The 25596-nt window shown below is 41.7% G+C and overlaps 1 protein-coding gene across 3 annotated transcripts in view; it reads right to left on the bottom strand.

Moving 5' to 3' along the window:
* LOC119482722 (copine-8) overlaps positions 1–25596 on the bottom strand; it is a 98420-nt gene that overhangs the window by 18782 nt on the left and 54042 nt on the right. The window contains exons 7-14 of one of the 3 annotated variants that reach the window (XM_037760551.1): positions 19237–19300; positions 17675–17778; positions 16991–17095; positions 13650–13691; positions 13332–13334; positions 11217–11292; positions 8425–8478; positions 8156–8217 (exon numbers count right to left, since the gene is read on the bottom strand). In XM_037760551.1, the coding sequence (XP_037616479.1) occupies positions 8156–8217; positions 8425–8478; positions 11217–11292; positions 13332–13334; positions 13650–13691; positions 16991–17095; positions 17675–17778; positions 19237–19300 (510 nt within the window). Of the gene's footprint in view, positions 1–8155; positions 8218–8424; positions 8479–11216; positions 11293–11376; positions 11812–13331; positions 13335–13649; positions 13692–16990; positions 17096–17674; positions 17779–19236; positions 19301–25596 lie in introns of those variants that run through there. The other 2 variants (XM_037760552.1, XM_037760553.1) reach the window with 2 other exon arrangements.

The following is a 25596-nucleotide window of genomic DNA, read 5'->3' as shown; positions in this document are numbered from 1 at the left end:
CGGAATGGCAACGGAATTGCGTTGCTAGGCAACAGCTCGGGTCCATGTTTACATCCTGTCAGCTGATGTTATTCACATACACTGCAACAAGGAATATAAACTGGGACACATTGAGTATGTTTACGCTTAAAACTGTAAAATGGTCTAAATATTGTATATTTGTGACATCACAAATGGACGTCTTGTTTCAAACACACAGTTTCTGAATACGGGCTGTGTGTATATCTCCATGGATTGAGTGTTTTGATACTTTCACAGTATTTATATATCACTTAAACCTGCTTTATAATATAGAAGACATGACAAATCTCACTTTTTACAATATGGGACCTTTAAATAACTATGAAATTGATGCCCTTTCATCCTCATCAATTAGTCAGAATTAATATATTTATTAAATTGCACATATGTAGCTGATGTTCAGTCGTGAAATTCTTTTGCTTTTTTGCTTTAGGGGCCATACTTCTCTCTTACAACAACTTCACCTCTTACTCCATGATAAGACACAAGTATTTCCTTATATAGAGAAATTGGAATGCGTCACTCTGCAACGTCAGCACAAGAAAACAACAACGTCAACATTGCATCAGCAACGTGAGTCACAAACATTATGTACAATTTAAAAGCTGTCAAAAGAAATATGACAAAAGCAGGAATCGACAACAACATAAGGGACCCAAAAAAATCAGACGATATCGGCTGAATACTTTTCAAAAGTGAGTTGCAATTGTTGAGTCACTTGGTATTGATCGACATCCTCAAACCTCTGCAGCCTGACTGTGATTACTTTGAGCTATGTTGAGACTGTAAAATTCACAGTCATTAGATTGAAAGTCAATATGAGAGTTTCTTGCTTTACAAAGTGAATATCACCCCTAATGGAGAGATGATTAATATCCAGAGCAGAACACAGGACGCTCTCCGAAAGGTCAACTCTATCATCTGCATTAATCTCACAGGAATGGGAGTGAGGTATCAGTTTATTGGCTCTTGATGTGTTTCTGGATGTCATCCTACTAGACATTTAGTTTTTTCAATAATTTTTTTTAATGTTATATTACAGTATTTTCTTGTATTTTATATCACCTTATATGTATATACATTTATAAAATTGCTTGTATTGCGTAAAATAATACAGTGTCAAATCTAGCATGAAATCAATTCCTGTCTCTTATATTAATATGAAAAATATCACATTATTATAAATTATGAATTAATACCATAGACATATATAAGAAGTGGACGTAGTCACCGTGACGTCACCCAGTGGTTTGTGGACTGCCATTTTGAAGCCTTGAGTTTGGCATCTTAGTTTTTTGCAACCAGAAGTGACACGAGATGGTGGAGCTAAGTACAACCGAATGCTGAATAAGAAATTTTTTAGGCGACCAAAATGTTACAACTAAATTTCATGAACTGAAAACAGACTGTGAAAAGGTTAAAGTTGTAAGACGAAAACACGGACAACACCCAGACCAGAAAACGCCGTGGTAGCGACTTGTCCATCACAAGGTAGCCCCGCCCTAAAGCATCCCCTGCTTTATGGTCTATTTGACTCTAAATGGGTCCATAATTTGAAAATTAACATCACGCTGTATTGAAGAAGACTTGAAACTAGCGATTGAGACCATAAACTCATGTTTACAATGTTTACTGAGGTAATAAATCAAGAGAGAAGTAGGGTCATTTTCTCATAGACTTCTATACAATCAGACTTCTTTTTGCAACCAGAGGAGTCGCCCCCTGCTGGATGTTAAAGAGAATGCAGGTTTAAGGCACTTCTGCATTGGCTTCACTTTACAGACCTGCAGGTTGCCCACTGATTAAAACATAAATAAACTGAATATTTAAAAAAGTATGTAGTTACAACAGCTTGCTAACTTTGTTAAACTTGCTTTACAAACATCTGGACAGACCTTAGTGCCACGGAACGATACTATTTAATGATTTTTTAAATCTGCTTTCAATACCTTTGATATACTCTAGGTAACACTATAGTTAGTGCTGCATGGTAGATAGTTTTATGTGTTGTTTTGTGCTGTATTGCATCTTTGCACTGCAGAATGGTGCTGTGTAGTATTGCAAACTGTTTATTGCAGGTGTGTGCCATGTGTGGACAATGTTTGTCCGTTGATTGTTTTATTCTGGTTTGTTTTTTTTTGTTAAATTTTGTGCCCATATGCAAAACCAATTTCCCGCTGGAATAATACAATCAACATACGAGGACATGAGTTTGGCACCAAAGGCTGTAAGGCATCATCATGTTTGTTTCCAGACTATCTTCATCTACACTGGCTGTGCAGATAACACCAGAAGGTGCGACTTAGGTTGCTGACACTGACTAAATAAACACATGATACTTGAAGTTGAGTGCATTCCTGTACTGAACACACACACACATACAAATTCCCCTGAGCAGCAAAAGGAGATCTGCAGCAGAGCATCGCTGCAAACCAAACAGGCAGCAAAATGTTCTGGCAGGTATGATAAGGAGTTTTTAATGGTTGGGCTTCAGCAGAGGGACGTGAGCTGTGAGCTTTAGCCCGCCTTAAAAACCAAACCTTATCGCTCAGTGTCCTGAAGGTATACGGGGGGGAAACTTCTCTAACCCTTTTAATGACACCTTATCGTGTCATGATGTCTTTTTAAATGGCTGCAATCCACCTCTTGGCAAGCTCAACCTCAGCTCTTGGCTTCAGCAGAAATATTTCTACAAACACATACTCAAAATCAAGTTTCACCTGTTTATCTTCGCTGATGGATTTACGTGGGAAAGACGCACAAACATGAAACCGTACCTCCTCTTATTCCTTAAGGTGGCAGTAGGCAGTATATTTTTGGCATCATTGGGCAAAAATTCCATAATAACCTTTCAGCATATTGTAATTCAAGTGTTCTGAGAGAAAACTAGACTTCTGCACCTCCTCATGGCTCTGTTTTCAGGCTTTAAAAGATCTAGTCCGCGACGGGAGACTTTGACCAATCACAGGTCATTTCATTGAGAGAGCGTTCCTCATGTGACCGGAACCTGGCGTTCCTTCACTGGCGTCACAAACTTTCTCATTTTACAGCTAAACCGTGCACTACAAGATGATTCTGAAAACATTTGAGGCGAGAAATAGGCATTAACGTAACATAATATTGATTCATATTGGATCAGCGCTGCCTAGTTTGACCGTTTGGTCGGAGTTCGCGAGCCGGCTCTCATAGACGGCAGCTGGACAGCAGACCTCAGATCAGCTCTTACTGCTTGTTTTCCTCCGGTCTGTGAAATCTTACAGATGCCGTTAGGAGCACCGGAGGACACCGAGGCACATGATTTTTTTTCAGGTTACCTGTTTCATGTACTACTGTCACGATATAGCGTTTTATAAAAATAACTTTTTTTTAAATCATATTTGCTCCAATCTCGCCTACTTCAGCTTTAAGGCTGTCTTTCTGATCTGTTGTACTAACCTCCATTTGAACAGTAAAGGGTTTCAGTGAGGTGGCACACCCTTTACCAGCACCACTATGTGAGTAATGGCTGGCTAAGTGCCGTGCTTTAATTGCACACTGAAGATGCCCGCTCACTTTTACTTTCTCTATTAGTCACTACGCAGTTTTTGGTATTTCTTTCTCTGTGTCTTATGTAGTATACAAACATAACAATACACACAGTAAGGACCGCATACTGCACTACATACACATACTGTACAGTATTTAATAGTGTGTTTGGGGTGAAGGGAGAATGCCACTTTACCAGCTGGTTTTCTGTCAGTCACTGATCTTCCCCTGCTGTTAAAGCCTGCAGTGACTCAGCGAGGAACCAATATGACAAAATACCGCATGGCAGGGGGGCGGACTGATGAGGAGGTTGCGCATTACATTCAAATTAGGTTTCCAGCAGACTGAACAGGCTGGATGATAATGTCTCGCCTAAATCTTCAAAAGTATCTAATTTCTAGACTGTAAAAAACATTATGTCTTTCACATCTCTAGTGACATTGCTCCTGCAGAAGGGCAACTTTCACTACTGGAGTGAAAAACAAAGATGATGAATACCATTAAGCACATTTAAAAAAACTAAAACTAAAGCCAGAGGCGGCATACAGTTGAACCTAAAACAGAAAAAACAACACATTGTACTGTTTTATCTATGCCTGGGTCTAGACCTTTGAATCTTCCGGATCCATCGAGCTGATTGATTCGTCTGGCATCGTGACATGAAACAGCGGTTTCTTGGTTGAAAAAGCGATCAAACCAATGAGTGCAGCGGGAGAGGACTAACAAATTAGTCAATCAGTGCCAAGGGGCGGGACTAATGTCGTCGTCAAGCTGTGCGCCGCAGGCAGCATTATCGCCCGTCATCGTAGTTTGTTTTCACTTCGCTCTGCTCCACTCTTTGCCTGATACTCTATCAGACAGAGTTGTCAACATGTTGCACTAATTTTCCAGTCAATGCGATGAAGCGGGCGGACACAAAGTCTGAACTTTTTTTAACGTATGAGCTTTAATAGTAACAGTCCATAATTGATTAGATACAATCCACTGTAATTTGGCAAATTAAAAATGCCACCAAACCACATTTCACTTGAGTATATTTCAGGAAAATACTGACATTATAGTTCTGACAGGCGGTCTCAACAGGCTGTGTACCCCATGTTGGAAAATGTTCATCTTCAAAGTGGAAATTTAAGAAAAAAGTGCTTGAAAATGTTTACAAGAAGTCCCCCTTTCCTCTTACATCCAATAGCCAGAGGGAATCGTATGCATGAGTGCACTGAGTGGCCTAAAAACGGCAGCAGAGGTCGTGCAATGTGACCTCTCCTGATAATATGCAAACAGATGTTGCTGGTTTGGACAGTGTCCATCTGGCTGGAGGAGAGGAGAGGAGAGGAGAGGAGAGGAGAGGAGAGGAGAGGAGAGTTGAGGAGAGGAGTGGAGAGGAGAGGAGAGTTGAGGAGAAGAGAGGAGAGGAGAGGAGAGTTGAGGAGAGGAGAAGAGAAGAGAGGAGAGGAGAGGAGAGGAGAGGAGAGGAGAGGAGAGGAGAGTTGAGGAGAGGAGTGGAGAGGAGAGGAGAGTTGAGGAGAAGAGAGGAGAGGAGAGGAGAGGAGAGTTGAGGAGAAGAGAGGAGAGGAGAGGAGAGTTGAGGAGAGGAGAGGAGAGGAGAGGAGAAGAGAGGAGAGGAGAGGAGAGGAGAGTTGAGGAGAGGAGAGGACAGGAGAAGAGAGGAGAGGAGAGTTGAGGAGAGGAGAGGAGAGGAGAGGAGAGGAGAGGAGAGTTGAGGAGAGGAGTGGAGAGGAGAGGAGAGTTGAGGAGAAGAGAGGAGAGGAGAGGAGAGGAGAGGAGAGGAGAGGAGAGGACAGTTGAGGAGAGGAGAGGAGAGGAGAGGAGAGGAGAGGAGAGGAGAGGAGAGTTGAGGAGAGGAGAGGAGAGGATAGTTGAGGAGAGGAGAGGAGAGGAGAGTTGAGGAGAGGAGAGGAGAGGAGAGATCAGCTACCTGTTTTAAGTCAGATTAGCCTTAGCGTTGATATTGGCAGTGCTTGTTAATTTGCTAAGTATAACCCACAAAGTAAAACGCCTGGCTTCTTTTCAAAGATTTGATTTTTTTTTCTCCATATCTTTGTCTTGATTCTGACTCCTCTATCTAATGATAACCTCTCAGAGTGATTTCAATACACGCAGAGTTCCCTCCTGCTTCTATTCTGGTTTCAATGCTCAATTCACAACCCAAAACAAGAGGAAACAATATCTGTCACTGTGAGTGACGGGGCTGCCTTCAAAGGCACAACTCAAAATGAAAGATATAGCCTGCAATTCTTCTTTTTTATCCGCTTGCTCGTGAATAGAGGGCCTCTTTGTTGAAATCAATGGGTGGTACTAATGCTTTATCAAAAGGGATGAAGTGAAAAGAATAGGAGCGGCGGTGCTCTCCAGATTGAGACGGAGCCTTCTCAAATCAGTCATTTATGCTAATGCTGCCGGCGGATCATGTTCCTAATTAGGTCCAAATGAACAATTAGCTGATTGGGTTGAAGCTGCAAAAAGAGCTGTCAATCAGAGAGATGAGAGAAGAAGGGAGGAGAGCTGAAAGAAGAGATACAAGGAAATGGAACAAGATGAGTCGGCAATGTGACAAAAACACCTGTGTGTGCACGGTCCGACAAGATTGAGACACGCGAGGGATTTCGGAGAATGTGGGAAAGCACCACGGAGGGTGTGTGCTTGCTTGTGCGAGCGTGGGTTTACCTTTATGTGTGCGAGTGAATACATAGTTTTCCCATTATGCAATTGAAGTAAGAGCAACTGGACCATTACAGTCCATTTAGGTTTCAAACAGTGAGACAGCACTTGGCACTTCATTTAGCCACACAAGCGTGTAACAGAATAAAAACACCCTCTTCCTGAGAGTTTCAAAAGTGCTCTCTGACCGATGGTGCTGATGGGAAATGTGGTCTGTGTGTGTAGGGAGGCTCTGAGACGGGAATTGTCCATTAGCAGCGAGCGACAGAGCGAGTAAACATATGCCGGGACACGTGGTGTTGGTGCACACACATGCATTTCAGAGCCAGCTCTCACACATGCAGTCATTCTGATGATCTTGCAGATTGATCCCACATGGCCACAACGTGCTGCATCAGCATACAAACATGACCCGCCTTCCTGTCATGCTGTAGATTAATACTTCTGCTTCACTTCCATTTTCCATAAACATATACAGTAGCTCCATCTAATATCTTAATCCGGCACGTACAGAGTGCATTCCTGATGCCCCGTGAGTTAATAGCATATCGATCTGTGCTCTTAGTCACAAAGGGATTATTTTCACTGGCTTCACAAGGCGGTGAAGGTTCAAACGATGTGCACATTTACTGTATATTACCTTTGAATCGGGGGAAAACGCGATACATACTGTGGGTGAATCGATTTTTCCCCCAATCCAAATCCCCTATATCCGTTATATTGTTTATAGTAAATTATCAGTGTGTTTTTGCTTGCCAGATTTGCTTGCAGCGCGCAGAGAAAATAGACCCTATCGCTGAAGATCGCAAGCTGGTTGTGGAGCTCAAAGTTTTGATTAAAGGCATTAAAGGCAAGTGTGAATGAAGGTTTAGATTTATCTGCAAAAGCAATGTACTACCTACAACAACAATAACATCCAACGAATCAATGTATCACAGTTTAAGGCCGGCTTTAAGTCCTTTAAATCATTTGTGGTGCAAGGTGAAGACAGTCTAGCGTAGCGAGTGTTGGCTTCTCGGATAATCCTCTAATTTGTTCGAGCCCTTTTTTGGACTTTCTGCTCTGAGCTGTTTTGAAATCCTCCTGAAATGAGCAACAACAGCAGCGTGGGAAAAAAAAAAAAAAAAGCTAGTCGGAAAATAGATTGTGTTGTTTTCTTATGAGTTTGTCACCGAGGGAAACAAGCTCATACTTTCAGTGTTTTTATGAGGATTTTTTTCTCCCCCTCAGAATAAGGCAAAAACTTTATTTTGAAAAAGCTGATAATTGTGTAGCACCTACAAACACATCTTCAAGGGCAGCATGAACGGAGACATACAAGGACTCAAATGGAGATTTTCTCCCCAAAGTTGAACACACACACACACACACACACACACACACACACACACACACACACTCCCATTCTCTCCCTTGACTCCCCTCTCTCTCCCCCTCCCTCTGTGAGTCTAATGAAGGCAGAGTGTGTAGGCGAACCTTCACGCCATGCCTGGTTGCACACGGTCAACCCTCCTGAGCAACATACGAACACAAGCGCATGCACGTAGAAACACGTACGAGCACGCGCGTTGGCAAACACAATACAAGATTACACACAAGTGCACCGACACACACACACACACATTCAGAGTCTGACCAGTGTGTACTGGACTTCAGGTCAGCCCATCTGCCAGTCTCTCTCTCTCTCTCTCTCTCTCTCTCTCTCTCTCCACCTTTCACCGCCCTTCTCTCACATGCAAATGTACACTTTTCCATCTGATTCCGCTCACACTGAGGGATCATTATCTTTGGCATACTGCAGACACTGAGTCATGACGGGGTTATTATCGAGACAGGGACCGGCACACTCAGCGTGTCACTTCTCATTAAAAGGGATTACAACCTCCATCTGTGAGTTGTGCGTTCAATGAATGCGTAGTCATCGACCTACCCTCCTTTGATGTAGTCCAGGAAGGTGACTTCAATGTCCACCAGGAACGACAGCAGCGTTACCTGTAAGCGATATAGGGCCACAATCAGCTCTGTGTCAGTGATAATCACTTTCAAGAGTTGCCTCTGACGGAACAAATACAGTTTGCTTATTCTTTCTGACAGGTTCAATTAGAAAATGAAACACTCAGCAGTATGAAAGAGTACAAATTCAGCCCGTGCTGCGTATCAAGGACAAGAAGGATTCATGATTGATGGATATTTCCTCACCGTTCCAGAGTTGAGGTATTTTTTCTTCCTCCCTTTCTTCTTTGGATTTATCACCTAAAAAAGAAAGACAAAATTCTCTGTTGTTATTTATTCATTCAGTCATTTCATTTAATTTGTGTTATACAGCATAAGGCTTTGTTTTTCAGAATTGGCACCGACTGAGGGAAATATCTGGCTCTTTAAGCTGCAAAATGCTCCACTATGTTCACCAGCTAGCTGCTAAATTATGATGGCGTCTGGTGCTTGGCAGGCAGTGCTCAAACCAAACCATGAATATGCCTTTGAGCAATGCACTTAGAACCAGAGGTGCAGCTAAAATCCAGAGGTGGATTATGGCTCTTAACTAGGTGGTGGGACTTCATGAATATGTAACAGGACACAGTCAACCTTCATTGGACAAATCAAGAGTCCTACGCATCTAAACAAGCTTTACGTTTCGCTTTGGCAACCTGTTGTTTTTGTGAACAGATTAGAAAAGAAGACACATTTTCTTTGGCCGTGGGCCTCAATTAATTTCGTCTCTCATGTTGCAACCCGAGCTCATTAAAACATACAATTGTTCCTGTGATGTAGGGACAGCCAGAGACAGACCTGCAAACTCCCTTTGAATCCCAAACAGCGCGTCAGAGCTGTTAAATCAGAGCTCTGTGGTCTAATTAAACTGTGCCAAGGTTAAACAGAAAGAGAGGCCTTCGGGGAAACAACATACAAATGTGTGGATTTATGCATTTCTCCTTGGTTCACATTGCAATGGGTACACACAAGGACACGCTTGCCTCTGGAGGTGGGCTGCGATGATTGAAACGTGGTTGTAACACAAAAACACACACACACACACACACACACACACACTGAGGGACTTTAGTCATGCAAAGTGATCTTCTCTCTCTAACTGCCAGCTTTGAGTTGGAAGCCAGGGTCAAGCAACAGGTCAGAAATCACAAAATGACTTTGTGTGTGTGTGTGTGTGTCTGCGTTTCTATCCGTTTGCCGTTCCTCACCTACTTGTCGATGCACTCTCGGTGTGCACCTTTGTGCATGTGCTCATCTGAGTGCTATTAGGCAAACAGCAGCTGTTTAAAATGACGGTCCCCTGTGTGCTCGCTCCTCTCTGTGTGGTGCTCTGTTAATCAAGAAGTGTTGACTCTTCCTGGGAGAAGATAAGCCAGCGATCCATCATAACTGTCTGTCAGTGTGTGTGTGTGTGTGTGTGTGTGTGCATGAGAAAGTGAGGATTAAGATTTTGGTCGTCATCAACTAAGTCTTATGAGAGCCTCATAATCTTCATCATTAATTATTCTCCACACATAAAAAATACAGTATAATATATTAGATTATAGGGGGACGTATTTAAATCATACCATATTTTAGAATTTTTTTCCCCCATGTGATTTCCATGTGATCTCCAATGTGTATTGGGTGTTACATGTACAGAATATATCTATTCAGATGTAGGTGGGAGCAGGCGATCAGTATCGTCAGAATGATATTCTACATATGAAAATGTGAGAGGCTGGTAACAGAGGGCCAAGCATGTGAGTTAATGTATTCCTTCCAGTGAACTGTTGAAATACAGTAAAAAGTTAAAGTTGAACTCCACTGATTTTACATATTTAAATCAGTTTACAGGCCTTGGGGAGTGCTGCTGCAAAAAGAGTTGCATAAAGCCTTTTGTGGCTTCTATTGCCTCAGGTGATGTCACTTAAGTCAGCTTCAGTTGAGGCTGAAAACTACAAGTTTGAAAATGAAAAAAAAAAAATCTTTTCTAATTGTTTTGACGAGGCAGATGAATGTGTGGAATAAACAGATGATATCTCTGGTTCTGCTGCTTTGATTCTGATACTGTTTTTTATCTGTCCATTAAAGGAGCAGTGTGTAGGATCTGGCAGGCTCTGGCAGTATCTAGCGGTGAGGTTGCAGAATGCAACCAACTGAAGCCTCTCCCTTGTGTCAAGCATGTAGGAGAACTACGTTAGCCAAAGCTAAAACGTGAAAGGCCCCTCTCTAGAGCCAGTTGTTGTAAGAGAGGCTGGGTGTAGAGTGTGTGTGTACGTAGGAAGTGAGTAGTGAAGCAAGAGAGAGAGAGAGCAGCAGCGAGTGACATTATCGACTCCGGCCCAAGCAGGAAAAGTTCATTATGTTTGGTTTGTCCGTTCTGGGCTACTGTAGAAACATGATTCTTATTTTCAGGTGATTATAAACTAATGAAAACATACTTATTCATATTATATTCCATTTCTGCCAATAGATCCCCGAAACACTGTTCCTTTAAGAGTCTACATCAATGGAGTATCTAAGTTTCTCTTTGCATTTGCTCTCTCCTGCTCTTTTACTCGCTCAGTTTTGTACTAGCCATGTAGTTGGCTACATACATTCTTATAAATGTCAGTAACATAACAAATTCCCATCCCTAATCCATCCTGATCTGTAAACAACAACATTACATCCACTGCTCTGAAGTCTCATGTTCAAGCATCTGGTTTGTGTCTGTTTCTATGAGAAGTGACATTATCAAAAGAAACATGGACATGATCCATAAAGTTGTATCTGCTTTAGCTCCTACTGCCTCAAGCTAAAGCAGGATAGTTCTACTTTAAGAGGCTATTAATACTACTCGAAAACAGTCTTTAGCTGAGCTGTAACAACAATATGTTTATTTCTAACGTCAGTAGAAAAAGCTCGAGGTGGAAATTGCTATGTGTGTGAGTGACCTGCTGACCTGAAACACTGGTCTGGTGAGGAGAATTACATGCAAGTTCACATATACAGTATAAAAACACACACAAACTCACCTCGTAGACGTTGAACTGGCTCTGCCCTCTGGATAGCTCTCTGTAGCTGGTGCTGAACTCTCCGATAAAGTCATGACTGCAGAGAGAAGCGAGGAAGACAAAGAGCAAGAACAAAAGGAATATGTAAAAAAAAACAGTAGTGTTTGGACAATATATTCCATTTGATTACATAAGATAGCACATACAGACCACAATCCCAACTTATGTAACTTGCAGCGAGAGTTAGTGAGTGATTTTCTCGTTAGTGAAAATGAAAGCGACTCAAACATGAGAGAAAAAGAAGACACCAAACGTTTTTCAAGTGCACGGACGATTGTTTAAAACAAACACCGAGGCTCAGTTTTTGTTGAGAAATTGTTAGCATTTCTCCGTGCCATTGAAAAGACATTACACCAAAATGTCACTGTGTTCCCCGCTATCAGATTGAGAGTGACACTGAATAGATTGCATGAAGAATAGAGAAATAACTCCCTGTTCAACTACAGCTTGACAAATGTCACTCCTCTTTCTTTCTGTCTGACTGTCAGCAGCCAGAATCCAGACTCATCATTAAGCAGTCAATCTGTGACGATCCCGCACCCAGCCTCCTTACCTACTGAAAACATAAGCTAGTGTTAATTATGTGTGACTCGGAGTAGATTATCTGTACACAGGAAGCTAACGTGTGTTGAATGTTAATGCAATCAGGATAAGAAGTAATAAGGGGATTTATTGCTGCGTGTTTATCTGCGATAACAAGTTATTGAGGCTATCGCTGCATATCAGATTTATATCTGCACAACAACCTGCTATCCTTAAAATCTTGTAACCAAACTCAATAACATGATGAAAACAGAATAGATGTAAAGAATGATAAAGTGTTGTTTTAGTTTTGTTTTAGTAATTGTTATTTTTGTGGACGTTCAGACCGAAAACAGCCCTGCTTTAAAAAAAAATGAAATGAAGGTCGCTTCAGGTACAGAGACAATGAAGATGTGATCCAGGAAGTAATAGATCCAGGAGTCTGAAGACTCATCAGATGCACAAGGATTGAACTGTTCTAGAAAGTTGTCATGGTGGCAATTATTTTCTCTTTTTCACAACGATCACGAGGTGAACAGCATTCACGTCACAAAGTAATCTACCATGAATGTACGCTTGCACTTATTGGATTGGTCAGTGCAGTCAGGTGAGGTCACACTGCATTCAGGCAAAAGTTTTTGACCGACGACACTGCGTTGTTCTGTATCAATAAAGTAGGGGTGGACAGGTTGATACTTAAAGGGCAACTTTGGTATTTTTCAACCTGGATCCTATTTTCCCATGTTTTTGTGTCTAAGTGACTAATGCCAGGATCAAACTACACGATATTTTTGATGGTTAAGATGGTCACTCTGTCAGATTAGACGATTGAGAGTCATAAATTCTTGTCGTGACTTGGCCGCGACACATGACGGACTACACGTCGGTCCCGTTTCGACAATACACACTCTCCCGGCACCACCGTCTTTATATACGATTTAGATATTTAGTCCTTTCCATAATGTTGTCAGAGACTTATTATAACAATCTGAGTCTGTCTGTGGCAAAAACAAGTACAGTTAACGGTGAGGAGTTGCCCCGAGCGATTACATTACAGTCCGTTTAGTGGCTGGTGGCTGCAGCGTTCCCCCTCAATGCTGGACCAATTTCAAAACGTCCCCATTAGTCACTTTGACACAAAAACATGGGAAAATAGTGTCCAGGTTGAAAAATACAGAAGTTACCCTTTAAGTATTGATACCGCCGATACTATATCTTGTCTTAAGTATCAATACTTGCGTCAACAGGATCGTTAATAATAAATAAAATAATTGGTTTTATGTTAGGTGCCGTTTTGGACGCATGAACTCTCTTCTTTGTTTCTGTTGTACTTGAGCCTTGTTAGTTTAGAGAGCTCACACAATAAATATATTTGTTATCCATCCTTAAAAAACTTGAAAAATCTTGTGTTTTAATATGCATGTGATTAAGTAATTAACACAGAATAATAATAATAAAAAAAATTTAAAATCACTCAGTGGTAATAAAATGTATTCAGAAGACATCTTTCAAAAACCACAACACATGTTTCTTTCCTACATACAATAATAAAACCTACTGGAATCTGTAATGATGTCTGTTATTTTGACCCTGGTATTACTTGGTATCGGATAGAACCAAATTTTGTGCTATCGCCCACCCCTAATACGCAGCGACTTCATGCAAATTAAGTGGCTGTGTGTTTTAATGCAGTGCTGTTGTCTGTCTGAACGCTGCCTATACATCTGCAGGAAAGTAACAAACAGTAGAGGTGTGGATCCACATGAAAACATAATCTGTTAAATGCGCCTGCAGGCTGTAATTTAAAGGGTTGTATGACAGTTCAATTACAAAAATAACAATGGAAGTGTGCAAATAAAAGAGAGGAATTACCTGCCATCTCTGTCCCAGTCGTAAACCTCCACCTTGATCGTTCTGTTGGGAGAGGCACAAGATGAGGATCAGGTTAAAAAAATGTTTTCTTTTCCTGAATTATGAGTCTATTGATGTTTCTCCTGATACGCATTTGTTTATGTATTTCTTGAGGCATTGCAATGTTGCTGGGCACTTGCAATAAAAAGAAGTGAATCATCTCCAGAGAACAACTAAACTGACTTATTATACTCATATTCAAAGTGCTAAAAAGCTATCTACTTGTGAAATTATATAATATATATAGATGTTGTCTCCAACACTTGATCAGAAGCATGCTAATTTCGTTTGTCATTGTTGTCATGGCGGCAATAAGAGATCCATTCTGCAGCTTATCTTTATTCCAACACTGTCTGCCTGTCACTGTATTTGCCTCCGGTAATGGGTTCCCCTCATCTCCAAATACATCTATCTCTGCATCCCATTATAGCTTACAAGCAAATGTGAAAATAGTCTGCGAGAGGCAGATATGCTGCGCTATCACTCCATCTACCAATATCTCCAACAGGAGGGTCATTTCTGTCCAACAAAAGCAGGAGAGCGATACGTATAGCAGAGAGCGAGAGGGGTGAGGCAAAAGGAGAATAGATAGAGACTGAATTAAAACAGAGCAGAAGGCACAAGAACAAAAGAGAGAGAGGGAGCGAGGGACTCAAAACTGGTGGAAAATAAATAAAAAAACATGTAGTGCTCGCACTGTCTTAGTGGATTAAGTTTGTTTTTTTGACAGCAGGAGGTAGAGACGGGTCAAATTTGTGTAAAAGTTTGTGAGCAGACTAGTATCTCATGAGTCTTGTATGACTTGCACAGCTTTCTACGACAAACAGCGCCTAACTTAAAAACTTAAAAACATTTGCATCCTGCTCATCTTTCAATATGAGAAGGAGTGGAAGTAAAAAGCATCATTAAAGGGCCTTAGAGCTGCTTAGAGAGGCAATAACGCTGGCTGATAGTGATGTGCACTCCGGGGATGAATGTGTCTCCTGGTTGGATTAACATTTTCTCTTCCTGTCTCAAACACACAAGCACACACACAACGTGCGCTGCGGCGGCGCTCAGTCTGTCTTTTGTCCTTCTTGTATTAACCCTGACAATTGTGCTACTATAGTGCATAAAGTTGGCGGTTTGCGGGTCGGCTTTGGGTGGTTGATTAACGCACATTTTTGCATGTTTTGCGGTGCGGAGTAGCTCTCACAACGGGAGGACTTGGAGTAACTGCAAAGCTGCATTCAAAATGATTCAACATGTGTTTTTCATCAAATAGTGATCGGATAAAATGTGAAATCAGTTTGACTAAAATCACAAAACTATTGGTTTTGGCCACACTAGATTGACTGAAGTGTTCAATATAATCTGATGACTAAAAAAAGACATTTTAACAAATTAAAAAATAGCTGACAAATTAAGAGAGAAATCATTTTGACTAAAAATAATTACAAAAAGTTGAGTGAAATATAAAGACTTTTCGTCGACTAAAATAAGATTTGTGGGGAGGATAAAAACGACTACAATGTGACTGAAACTAATGAGCATTTTCGTCTAAAGACTAAATCTAAAATAGCTGACAAAATGAACACTGGTCTGCATATTGTGGGTGCACACACACGTGTGTTTTAGGGATGTGTGTGTCTCATTAAGTCATTGTTATGCCACATCTCGGTGGGAAACATCCCCTCTCTCTGAGCTTTGATGAGGCAACACTAACAGGAAGTTGACAATGATTTCACTTGTTAAACTCGTGGTCTCGCTGCATGTGTGTGTGTACGTGTGTGAGTGAGTGAGTGAGTGAGTGAACAAACACAGGTCCATCAGAGGACCTCAGAGCAGAAAGACACAGTTGTCTATTGTTTGCCAGCTTGAGCTCGTCCTTATCTCTTCTCCCAGGCTGCACACAGACCGATTCAATGTTTGAGTGTGCTGTGTGTGCACTGTGAGTTTCCTGAGTCCCACATTGATGAGACTTGTCTAATAAGCTTATTGGACCAAACTTCAGATCGATGCTGCTGTCTGCTAGCTGAGCTAAGCTATCGTCTGCTTCTTTGTGTCTTTCTCACTACACAGCTGCTGTCCACACCCGATATGGACACAAACACACGTCTGTCATGAGAGAGACACTTTTACCTGCTGATTTGTTTTCTCAGTCTGACTTCTCCTGAGATCTAAAGTTAAGCCTGTTCCCCCCCCCCACAAGAAAGACGGCTTTGAGCGATGCAAAAATAATTTAAAGAGACAGAAACGCAGTTTGAAGTTAAACAGAGGCGACATATTAAAATGAGGCAGTATAAAAGCCACAGTGCTATTTATTAACAGGTCTATATTTTTCAGAAGAATGTTCTAATAACTTCCAAGATGTTTCCTTGAAGGAACCAAAACTGTTATTAGGAACTAATTAATGAGAACGCAGAGACAGCGTTCAGATGGTTCACTTTGAATTAATTAATTGCTGATGTAACCTAGGGACCTTTTAACACTGCAGGTCAGCTCAACATGCACAAATCTGTGTTTTTTTCTGCAGGCAAGCAGACAATTCAAACTATATGAAAACTTTCCAGTAACAAATATTATGAAGATTTACTTTTAGCTTAGCTATTTTTCTAGATCTGTAAAGATAAATCTATTTTCATCTATTAAAATAATCGCCAACTATTTTGATAATCGATTAATCATGCCACAACATTTGTTCTGATTGGTCAAAAGTCTTGAAATTTGGTACGGACATACTTCGGGAAATTATCTCACAGAACAACTTTGACATTTTCAGGAAATCACAGGAAAAACCACACATTTATTGATCATCTAAATCAGGATTTTCTTTAAAAAACACTATTTTTACACTGCATATGAGTGCATATCTTTGATATTCAACTTCATAGATACCAAATACTTGATTGTGCTCCTTGTAGTTTCTGAGATACAGCTGTTTTCTTACCATACTATATCTAGTATTTGGGCACATGGTACTATTGCTTATTCCTAAAATATAATGGAGTCTATTGCAAAACCAGCAGTCCCATGTGCTAAAATACTAGATATAGTATGATAAGACAAAACTCACTTTTCAGCCAAACGGTTTGACCGATTTTGAAAATATCTTCACACTTGTGCTGAGGCAAGCCCAGAGAACACTTCCAAAGGAAGTTAAAACGTTCAGATGCAGGTAAAAGTGGGTTAATATTGCGGATATTTGGGTTTCTCGTACTAAAAATTACCAAAACATTTTCAGTATTTGCCAAGAGACAGACCTCTTTGGTGAGCCACAGCCAGCAGTGTTATGCTGTGTGTAAGCAGCCTGAAGGACTCACCTGTCGTAGTCACCATTGCAAAGAGCCCGAACGGGAATCTTAAAGGCCTGCCACACTGGGTTCAATGTGTTCTTCACCACCTCTGTCTTGTGGCAGATGGTAAACCTGCAGAGAGAGAAAGACGAGGAGAGGCAGAGAGAGTGAGAAAAGGAAAAAAGAGCGATGGGAGAAAAATAAGATTTGTGGGGGGAGAGAGGGAAATGGAAAAGGTAATGGAGTTAAAGAGGAGACTTTCTGCAAACTGGGAGTAAAAGCGAAGGGCTGTGGAAGCGGGACTACTTCCCTGACACAGAAATACACACACAAACACACACTGCAAGATGTAATTTCATTAGTCCCTTGGCTAGCAGGTGGACTTGGTATCTTCTGCCCTCAGAGCACAAGGTCTTATCTGACTTGTCACACACTGCAGGATGGAAAAGAGAACCCACAGAGCTGGGTCTAACACACACATACTACAGCACTGCACTTCAATGCCTCCTGCTTCCACACACACACACTCACATTCGTCAACCACAAATATTTCCACATGCAATTCACACACGTGCTTAAACAGGCAGCGCGGCTTTAAATCTGATGGCAAATCGATGAAACCAATTTCCTTTGGATGCAGGGAGGGATTAAAGCAAACATGAAAGGGGAGAAGGAGAGATGGTGATGGAGGAAGGGGGGAGGGGAACTCACGTGCCGTCCTCATTGCTCCTGTAGAAGACCAGGAAGGGGTCGGACTTGCCGAAGAAATCCTTTTTGTCCAGCTTGTTCCCGCAGAACTGCATCATCACTGATTCCTAATGAGTAGAGACAGAAAAGGACAGAGAGAAACCTGAATAAAAAATGCATAGGTGGCCTTAATTCCCTTTGAATGCAATAGTTTGATTTCTGCTGGTCGATTGAGGTTGCTGTCGGTAGTAATGTTTGTTATCTTTCTTCTCCAGAGGGCTTCACGGCATGTGATTGTTGAATGCAGGAGCCAAATAGTTCATAATGACTGACTCTAAAAGTCTTTTATTGTTGACTTAAAAGAGTTTTTCTGATGTACTACGGCGCCCAAAAAATGATTAAATGTGTGCTGAGGCCAAAAAATAGGACACCGGTGATGAAAGATGAAAAATAAGTAGAGCTAGTAAAACACAAATAGAGGAGAAAAATCAATTAACTTTTAATTTATTATATCACCTGTTTGCAGGTAAAGAAAAAAAATATATAAAAATATTTTTTTTTACCAACTGATGGATAAGGAAAAGGAAAAATATTTCTTTTTACACTTTATTTTAATTATGTTACCAAGGTTCGATTTGTTCGTTTGTCTGTTTGTCTTCCGGATTGCGGAAAAACTACTGGTCTGATTTTCATGACATTTGGTGGAAGGGTGTACCATGGGCCAAGGAAGAACATATTAAATTCTGAAGCGGGTCCGAATTACAGGGCAGATACACAAATTATTTTTCAATTTCATTAACATTGCGAGACCTTGGCGGAGGTCTGCGCTCTCAGAGTGCCCCTCTGGTTTATTGATGTATTCAGTCATATTTGTGACTCATCTGATACACTTTGTGGTTGCTTTGGCTCCATACTCCCTGCTATAGATGACATTTCTATATTTCTATGTCTAATGTCATAATCTATTTTATTTTATTAAAATTGTATTATTTTAATACAATCTGTTTATTTTGTGTAGTTTCATAATTTTTATTTTTATTTTGTTGTATTTTATTTATCTTTTATTATCTTAAATACCCATCTCTTATTGCTTTCTTTTTTAATGAACTTTTATATTGGTTGTTTTGATGTTTATTAGTCTCTAAATCCATTTTTAACACTCTATATTTTTGTCAATCGTCTGTACAGCACTTTGAATTGCATTTGACTTGTTTGAAAGGTGCTATATACATAAAGTTTGATTGATTGATTGATTGATTGATTGATAATGTGCAAATTGGAACATAACTACAAAATACACCACCAACAAAACATGGCACCAGAAACGCAACATAAAATCCAAACAGCTGCTTTTAAGTGCTTTTTAGTGAGGTTTTGTTGTTCTTTTAAGTTCAATGAAATATTCAAATATTAAAATAAAGGTCAAAGGGGCCTCTTGCGCCATTTGAACTACTTCTTAAGTCTGTAAACAGACACACAAGTTCCCACAGCTATTGTGCCTTGAATCCTCCAACACAAATGTCCTGCCAGAGAAAGGAGCAGATATAGAGACAGATACAGAAAATAGTGTGTTCATCCATCCTCACCCTGCAGTTGTTCAGCTCCTCGGCTTTCACAATAACGGTCCCGCATTTCTTCCCTTGAATGCCGCTGCACACAAACACACAACACAGCAAAGGGTTAAGACATGGATAGGGTGTTTGGCATGGCCACGTTGTTTACTCTACATGCATTCTTCCTCCTCCTACGTCTCTGCTGTTCTCTTGCACTCGAGACCAAGGTCAAGTTGTGGAATAACCGGAAGGCATCTCGTGTTTCATAACCGGAATCACCACCTCGACATCAGAACAGTGTGTACACTAGAAGAGGAGTCAATGACAGCAGCGAGCGTGGGACTAGTTTCATACAAATCCCAGAGCAGGTTCCAGGCTGGATGGTGACCTTCTCACAGCAGGAGAGATCCCACACTGACCCCACTGCCTTGTTTGTTTACTCAGTGATGTTCCATACTGGCTCTGTGTCGTGTTGACCACAGGATACCAGAAATTAGTAAAAGCTAAGATTCTTTCCCAAAACAGTGTCTCATCATCGTGACATTTTTCAGTGATTGCGGTTGATTGCACGCTGGGAGGGGATGGATGCAGGGGAGATTTGTACCGGTTTCCACAAAATATGCTTTGTTATTTTTATAGTTTTTATCAACTTGTTTGAGTGAAAGCACAAAAAAGATCTAATAAATGACACGTATATCATCCCTTTATGAGACATCATAAGGGGACATTGGAAACACCGCAGTGCAGCCGCCCACATTCCATAATGTGACACTTCATTTCCTTCAGGCTGTGACCTCAGATGACATTTCTCTGCTGTCTCTAGATGGACATCAAACTCACTGATCCATACATACATGGTTCCAGCTGTTGATGAGTTGGATTTAGAAATAAGTCTAAAACAGGTAAAGCTGGTGGGAAAAAAAATCAATACAGCATAGTATGGTGATATCTTGCGTGGCTATATTGTATTGATACACGGACGTCAAGTATTGATCTTTTATTAAATAAACTATTAACCTTTTAACAATCCGATGGCCGGCTGGTGGGTCCGGACGCTATTCTGTATTTCAGAGGTTGTAGCGGGCTCTGTCTTAAAGCAAGAGTAAAGATACTGGTATCATGTGACACTATAAAACTTAAGGATCAATTGGTAACAACCGTGTCATGGTAGCTTGTCGAGAAGGAGGCTAAATAACGCTCCAAATTTACGCTACATTTTTGGCAAGGATAGACTGACCTGGCCATTTTCAAAGGGGTCCCTTGACCTCTGACCTCTGACCTCAAGATATGTGAGTGAAAACTCTGAGATTAACAGAGTGAAAACTGTATCTTATTAGATAACACAGATGTTGACAAATTGCATAATAAATTGCAATATATCTTATTGCAATACTCAGTATATCGCGAAATGTCTAAAAATCAAAATAACATCGTATCGTGACTTAAAGCAGCAGTGGGTAGAAAGGGAGCAAATAAGATTTAAAAAAGTTATTTATATAAAACGGTCACTATATCGTGACAGTAGTGCATGAGACAGGTAATCTGAAGAAAATCATGTGCCTCTGTGTCCTCCGGTGCTCCTAACGGCATCTGCAAGATTTCACAGACCGGAGGAAAACAACCAATCACAGCCGAGCTGGAGCCTTGCCGCCCAGCTGCCGTCTAAACGTCAAACTAGGCAGCGCTGATGAAATATGAATCAATATTCTGTTACTGTATTGCTAATTTCTCGCCTCAAATGTTTTCATAAACATCTTGTAGTGTTCTGTTTAGCTGTAAAATGAGAAAGCTTGTGACCCGGCAGCCATGTTGAGAACAGTTGAGGAAATACCAAGCACCGCCCACCAGCCGGAGAACAGCCAATAGGAACGCTCTCCCTCTGTGAAATGACCTGTGATTGGCCAAAGTCTCCCGTCATGGACTAGTTTTTTAAAGCCTGAAAACAGAGCCATGAGGAGGTGCAGAAGTCTAGTTATCTCTCAGAACACTTGAATTACAATATACTGAAAGGTTATTATGGAATTTTTGCCCAATGATGCGAAAAATAAACTGCCTACTGCAGCTTTAAATATCGTGATGATATTGTATCGTGGGGCGTCTGATGATTCCCACCCTTAAAAACAGGTGTAGGTCTGGTCAGTGTTAAGAACCTCAGCTGAGCGTCAAACAGATTAAATATAGAAAACACACCCTTTATTGTGAAAGCACATTATGAAGTAAGACCTACTGGAAATGTCAGATTTACTGTATGAGCACACCCCTCTTCAGACTCTGGTCAGGAACAAACCTCATGGAAAGTTTTACTACTTCACACCGCCTCAAAACATTCCCAGTATACAAAGGGAACACTGTTGACCATGAGGTGTTTATGTTTGCATGTGTGTGTGTGTGTGTGTGTGTGGACCCGAGTTGACCGTAGTGGTGTGTTTCACTGTGTAAGTGGGCCGTTGCAGCTGTGGTTAAGGTGGGGATAGGTGATGCATGTGTGAGCACCTCCTCTGAATAAACAAGGTGGACTGCTGAAGGACTCAATGACATCATTTGCAGCACCTCCTCCTCCTCCGATACAAACACACACACAGACCTGACTGGCTTCACTGTCTGCAAATGTTTCTTTGAGTCCTTTAGTAGGAAGTAGACCAGGGCAGACCGTTTAGCATCTGACATTCATCCTCTCTCCTCTTTAACCAGATTCGTACTCACACATTTATGCAAAAACATTAACTGATAATCAAATGCATTTACATTACCATGGATAGATTTTACCTCGTCAAAACTCAGCTTTCATCCCTGTTATTTATGGAACTGAACAAAATATTTCAGTGAGATTAGTTTTCAGATGAATACATAATAAAATGTGATGTTTTTTTTAATTAATGTATTGTTTGATTATTTTATATACCAGTCTTGTCGATCTGTTAAAGGTTCTATATCCTAAAGTTCTGCATCATAAAGTATATTGCTAATGAAAATTACATTGAGATCTATTATAAAACAATCATAACTTCTTGTTATGCAAACAGTACTTCATCCCATGCATACAGTGATAGCGGTGTATCTACTCCGATTACAATCGTGCGACCACCTCCGTGTGGGAAGAAGAGCAGGACGCCATGATTTGACTTGACTTTTGAGAGGTCTCGCAATCTGGCAAAAAGGGCCTGTCGTCTGATGAGCTCCGCTCTGAGAGACCCACCTGGCACAAATCGACTCAGGCAGTCATTTAGACAGCACAGGATTGGGGTTGAGGACCTCTGCGTGAATGTAATTCAAGTCTCCTTTTACTCCAGCACAAGGAACCGGTGGGGAAAGTGCTTTTGAAATGGCAAGATTTATCGAAATGAAACAGATCCTGGAACTGACGCTTTGCATTGAAGAGTTTTTTTTTTATTTCTTTTAACTTGCAAAAGCAAAAACCCATTTCTCAGACATCTGAAGATGGGGAGAAAGCTAAAATAGCACCTTGAGGAGAAAGGAGACTTTTTCTCATTTCCTTTTATTTCCAGACAGCAGAGGAGGGGGGGGGTCTGGAGTTGTATGGACAGGCGAAAACGTGCCGCACAGAACCCCCACGAAGGGCCGTGTCTGAGAGCGTGATGTCACTTTGGCCATGCGGATACTTGATATAAATCACACCTAAGTCAGTGGCCCTGTGCGACAATCTATGGTGCTCCACGTACACGTAGCATCAGATTTATACGTGCAGGGCTGCTTCTAGTAGCCGTAGTAATTATTACGGGAGTAAACTAGGAAGTCAGGTGACTTTCACCCAGGAGACTGACGGTTGTGTCTTGTGTGAAACCAAAAGTCAACGTTGACTTATTTTAACTTACGTAACTTACCTAAAGGTACAATGTGTAGGATTTAGCAGCATCTAATGGCAAAAAGAACGGGGCTTTGATGACGTCTGTCGGGGGGGGGAATCGGGGCCAAAATTAGCTGGATTCTCGTGTAGTGTGTGCTATGGATGCACCGATACCCGATACCAGTATCGGGTCCGATACTTTGCTTATGTACTCGTACTCGCAAAACGGCTCCGATACCACTTTACAGCATCGTGACGTTAACCTCTTTCGTGTCCTATCGCACGCGCTCACGCTCCACCTCCCCGACAGTGCGGGCGAGACGGGCCGGTGGTGCGCCCGACCTCGCTGGGCCGAGATCCCACCTCAGGTGGTGCGCGCCGGCCCTCACTTTCACTGCGCCACGGGGTTTTGCTTGCACCCTCTGACTCGCGTGTGTGTTAGACTCCTTGGTCCGTGTTTCAAGACGGGTCGGGTGGGTTGCCGACATCGCCGCAGACCCCTGGCACCTTTTACGTGGACCGAGCCCCGCCCTGGGGGCACGACACTTTTGGGGCGCACAAAGGACAGTCCGCCCCGGTGATATTTGGCCACGGCCCCGGGTAGCACCTTCGCCCCGAGCCTTTCCAAGCCGACCTAGAGCGGGTCGCGGCGCACCGCCTCGTATGCGGGTCTCCCCAGCATGCCGTGTGTCGCTCACACCCTCCAGCTGGCTGTTAACGAGGGTCTTTTGGCACTGAGAAGTACTCGTATCGGTACTCGGTATTGGCGAGTACCGAAATGTAAGTACTTGTACTCGGTCTGAAAAAAGTGGTATCGGTGCATCCCTAGTGTGTGCCCGGCATTAGGAGGCAGAAGTAAATACAACTTTTTAGGAGCACACTAAAGACTTTCTCACCCTCAGTCTCAATCATCTCACTGCAACAATATGCAGGGAGAAAGAGTTAAAGACGCACACACACACACACACACATACATACACACATGCCAACACACCCGAGACAAGCGCCCAGAATCCACGTCGCCATGACAACTTTGCCGAGCTGGGGCCCCCACTGCGGGATATCGAATGGGATTCCTCTGCTCGTTATTTCCTCAAATGCTTGCTCTCGCTCCTCTATTTTTTTTTTCAGAGGCGGTCATTATTCTGTCTGAGAGATCGGCCTTAAAATGATAACGTGGGTGTGAACTGACAGGATTGCATAGTTACGGGATGAATAATGTATCTCACACAGTTACATGCATACAGACACAATATGTGGTAAAGACAAGAAGGACCGGCTCAAAGCTCAGATACGTAAAAAAAAAAATCACGCCACACCACACAACGCTGCTTTCTAAACTGCAATTTTCAAAAGAAATATTACGACAACACATAAGTAATGGCGGCGTATTGTTATGCTGCAATCACTGAGTGTTTTAGTTATTTGCTGAAAACCAGCACTGGTGTATTTATTACTGTACAATAGAGAGAGAAAGCTTCGTTCTAGCCAGAAAATTGAGTCTTGAGTCTTTGTATGTTTGGCATTTATAGTGAAGTGAATGAATTTAATGTGTGTTTTTGAATAAAAACAGAGCTTTTGAAAATGCTTAAGGTATGAAAGTTTTATGTGAATCCCTCGCTCTCAGGTAAAATGCTTTTTAGTTTTATTCACGACACAGAAAAGCACTTCAGGAATATCTCTCTCCCTGCGCGCGTGTGTGTCAGTGTGTGTGTGTGTGTGTGTGTGTGTGTGTGTGTGTGTGTGTGTGTGTGAGGAAACACTGTGAATCTTCTAATCAAGACACATGGATTTGCAATCAGCGTCTGGCGAGAGACGGGTAATTAAGTCTGGGCCACTTCTGGGCTGCAGCGTAACACACACATGCATGCACAAACAGGGGCTCACACACACACACACACACACACACACATACACACACCTTACACACACACGTCATTTTCATTATATTCCCAATGACGGGAGAATACCTAAATGAGATATCAATTATAATTATAAGACCACGAGAATCTATTCTTGGTCATGCCCCGACACAATCACACACACTCACTCTTTCCCCCTAAAAGGAAACTCATAACCATAATTCTCTCGCACAAAAGGGAAGATTGACATCAAATCCATGTCACACGGTACACCAGCGGCAGATAGAGAGCTTCTTTGTCCTTCCTTTACAAATCCATACAATCAGGCTTGTATTCACAGCTATCAGTCTTTGTGTCTGTGTGTGTGTGTGTGTGTCGGCGTTCTTGGCTCACTTGTGTCTCAAATTGTAGCCCGCTTGGCTCTACCACAGTTCACCAGGGCTTCTCTCTGACCCCGTGAACACTGGAATACTTCGTTTGTGGGAACAAAAAAAGAGGGTGGGCGAGTGTGAGGGAGATAAAGATGGAGAGTTGGAGAGGAGAGGGAAGAATAAAGAAAAGGAAAGCGATAGGGACTAACTCTCAAAATGAACACCATTTCAAGTGAAAATGTTATCAGTAATAAAATGCTAATTGAATTAAATATCAGGTGGTATTCACTAAACCTGAGTGCTCTCATGCAAACATAACCAAACAATGAGTCAGGGTAACACGTCATGCATTTCT

This window comes from Sebastes umbrosus, chromosome 23 (genome assembly GCF_015220745.1).
Source record: "Sebastes umbrosus isolate fSebUmb1 chromosome 23, fSebUmb1.pri, whole genome shotgun sequence".
NCBI classification, from domain to species: Eukaryota; Metazoa; Chordata; class Actinopteri; order Perciformes; family Sebastidae; genus Sebastes; species Sebastes umbrosus.
The sequence above is the reverse complement of the archived record's forward strand: the minus strand, read 5'-3'. Positions and strand labels throughout refer to the sequence as shown.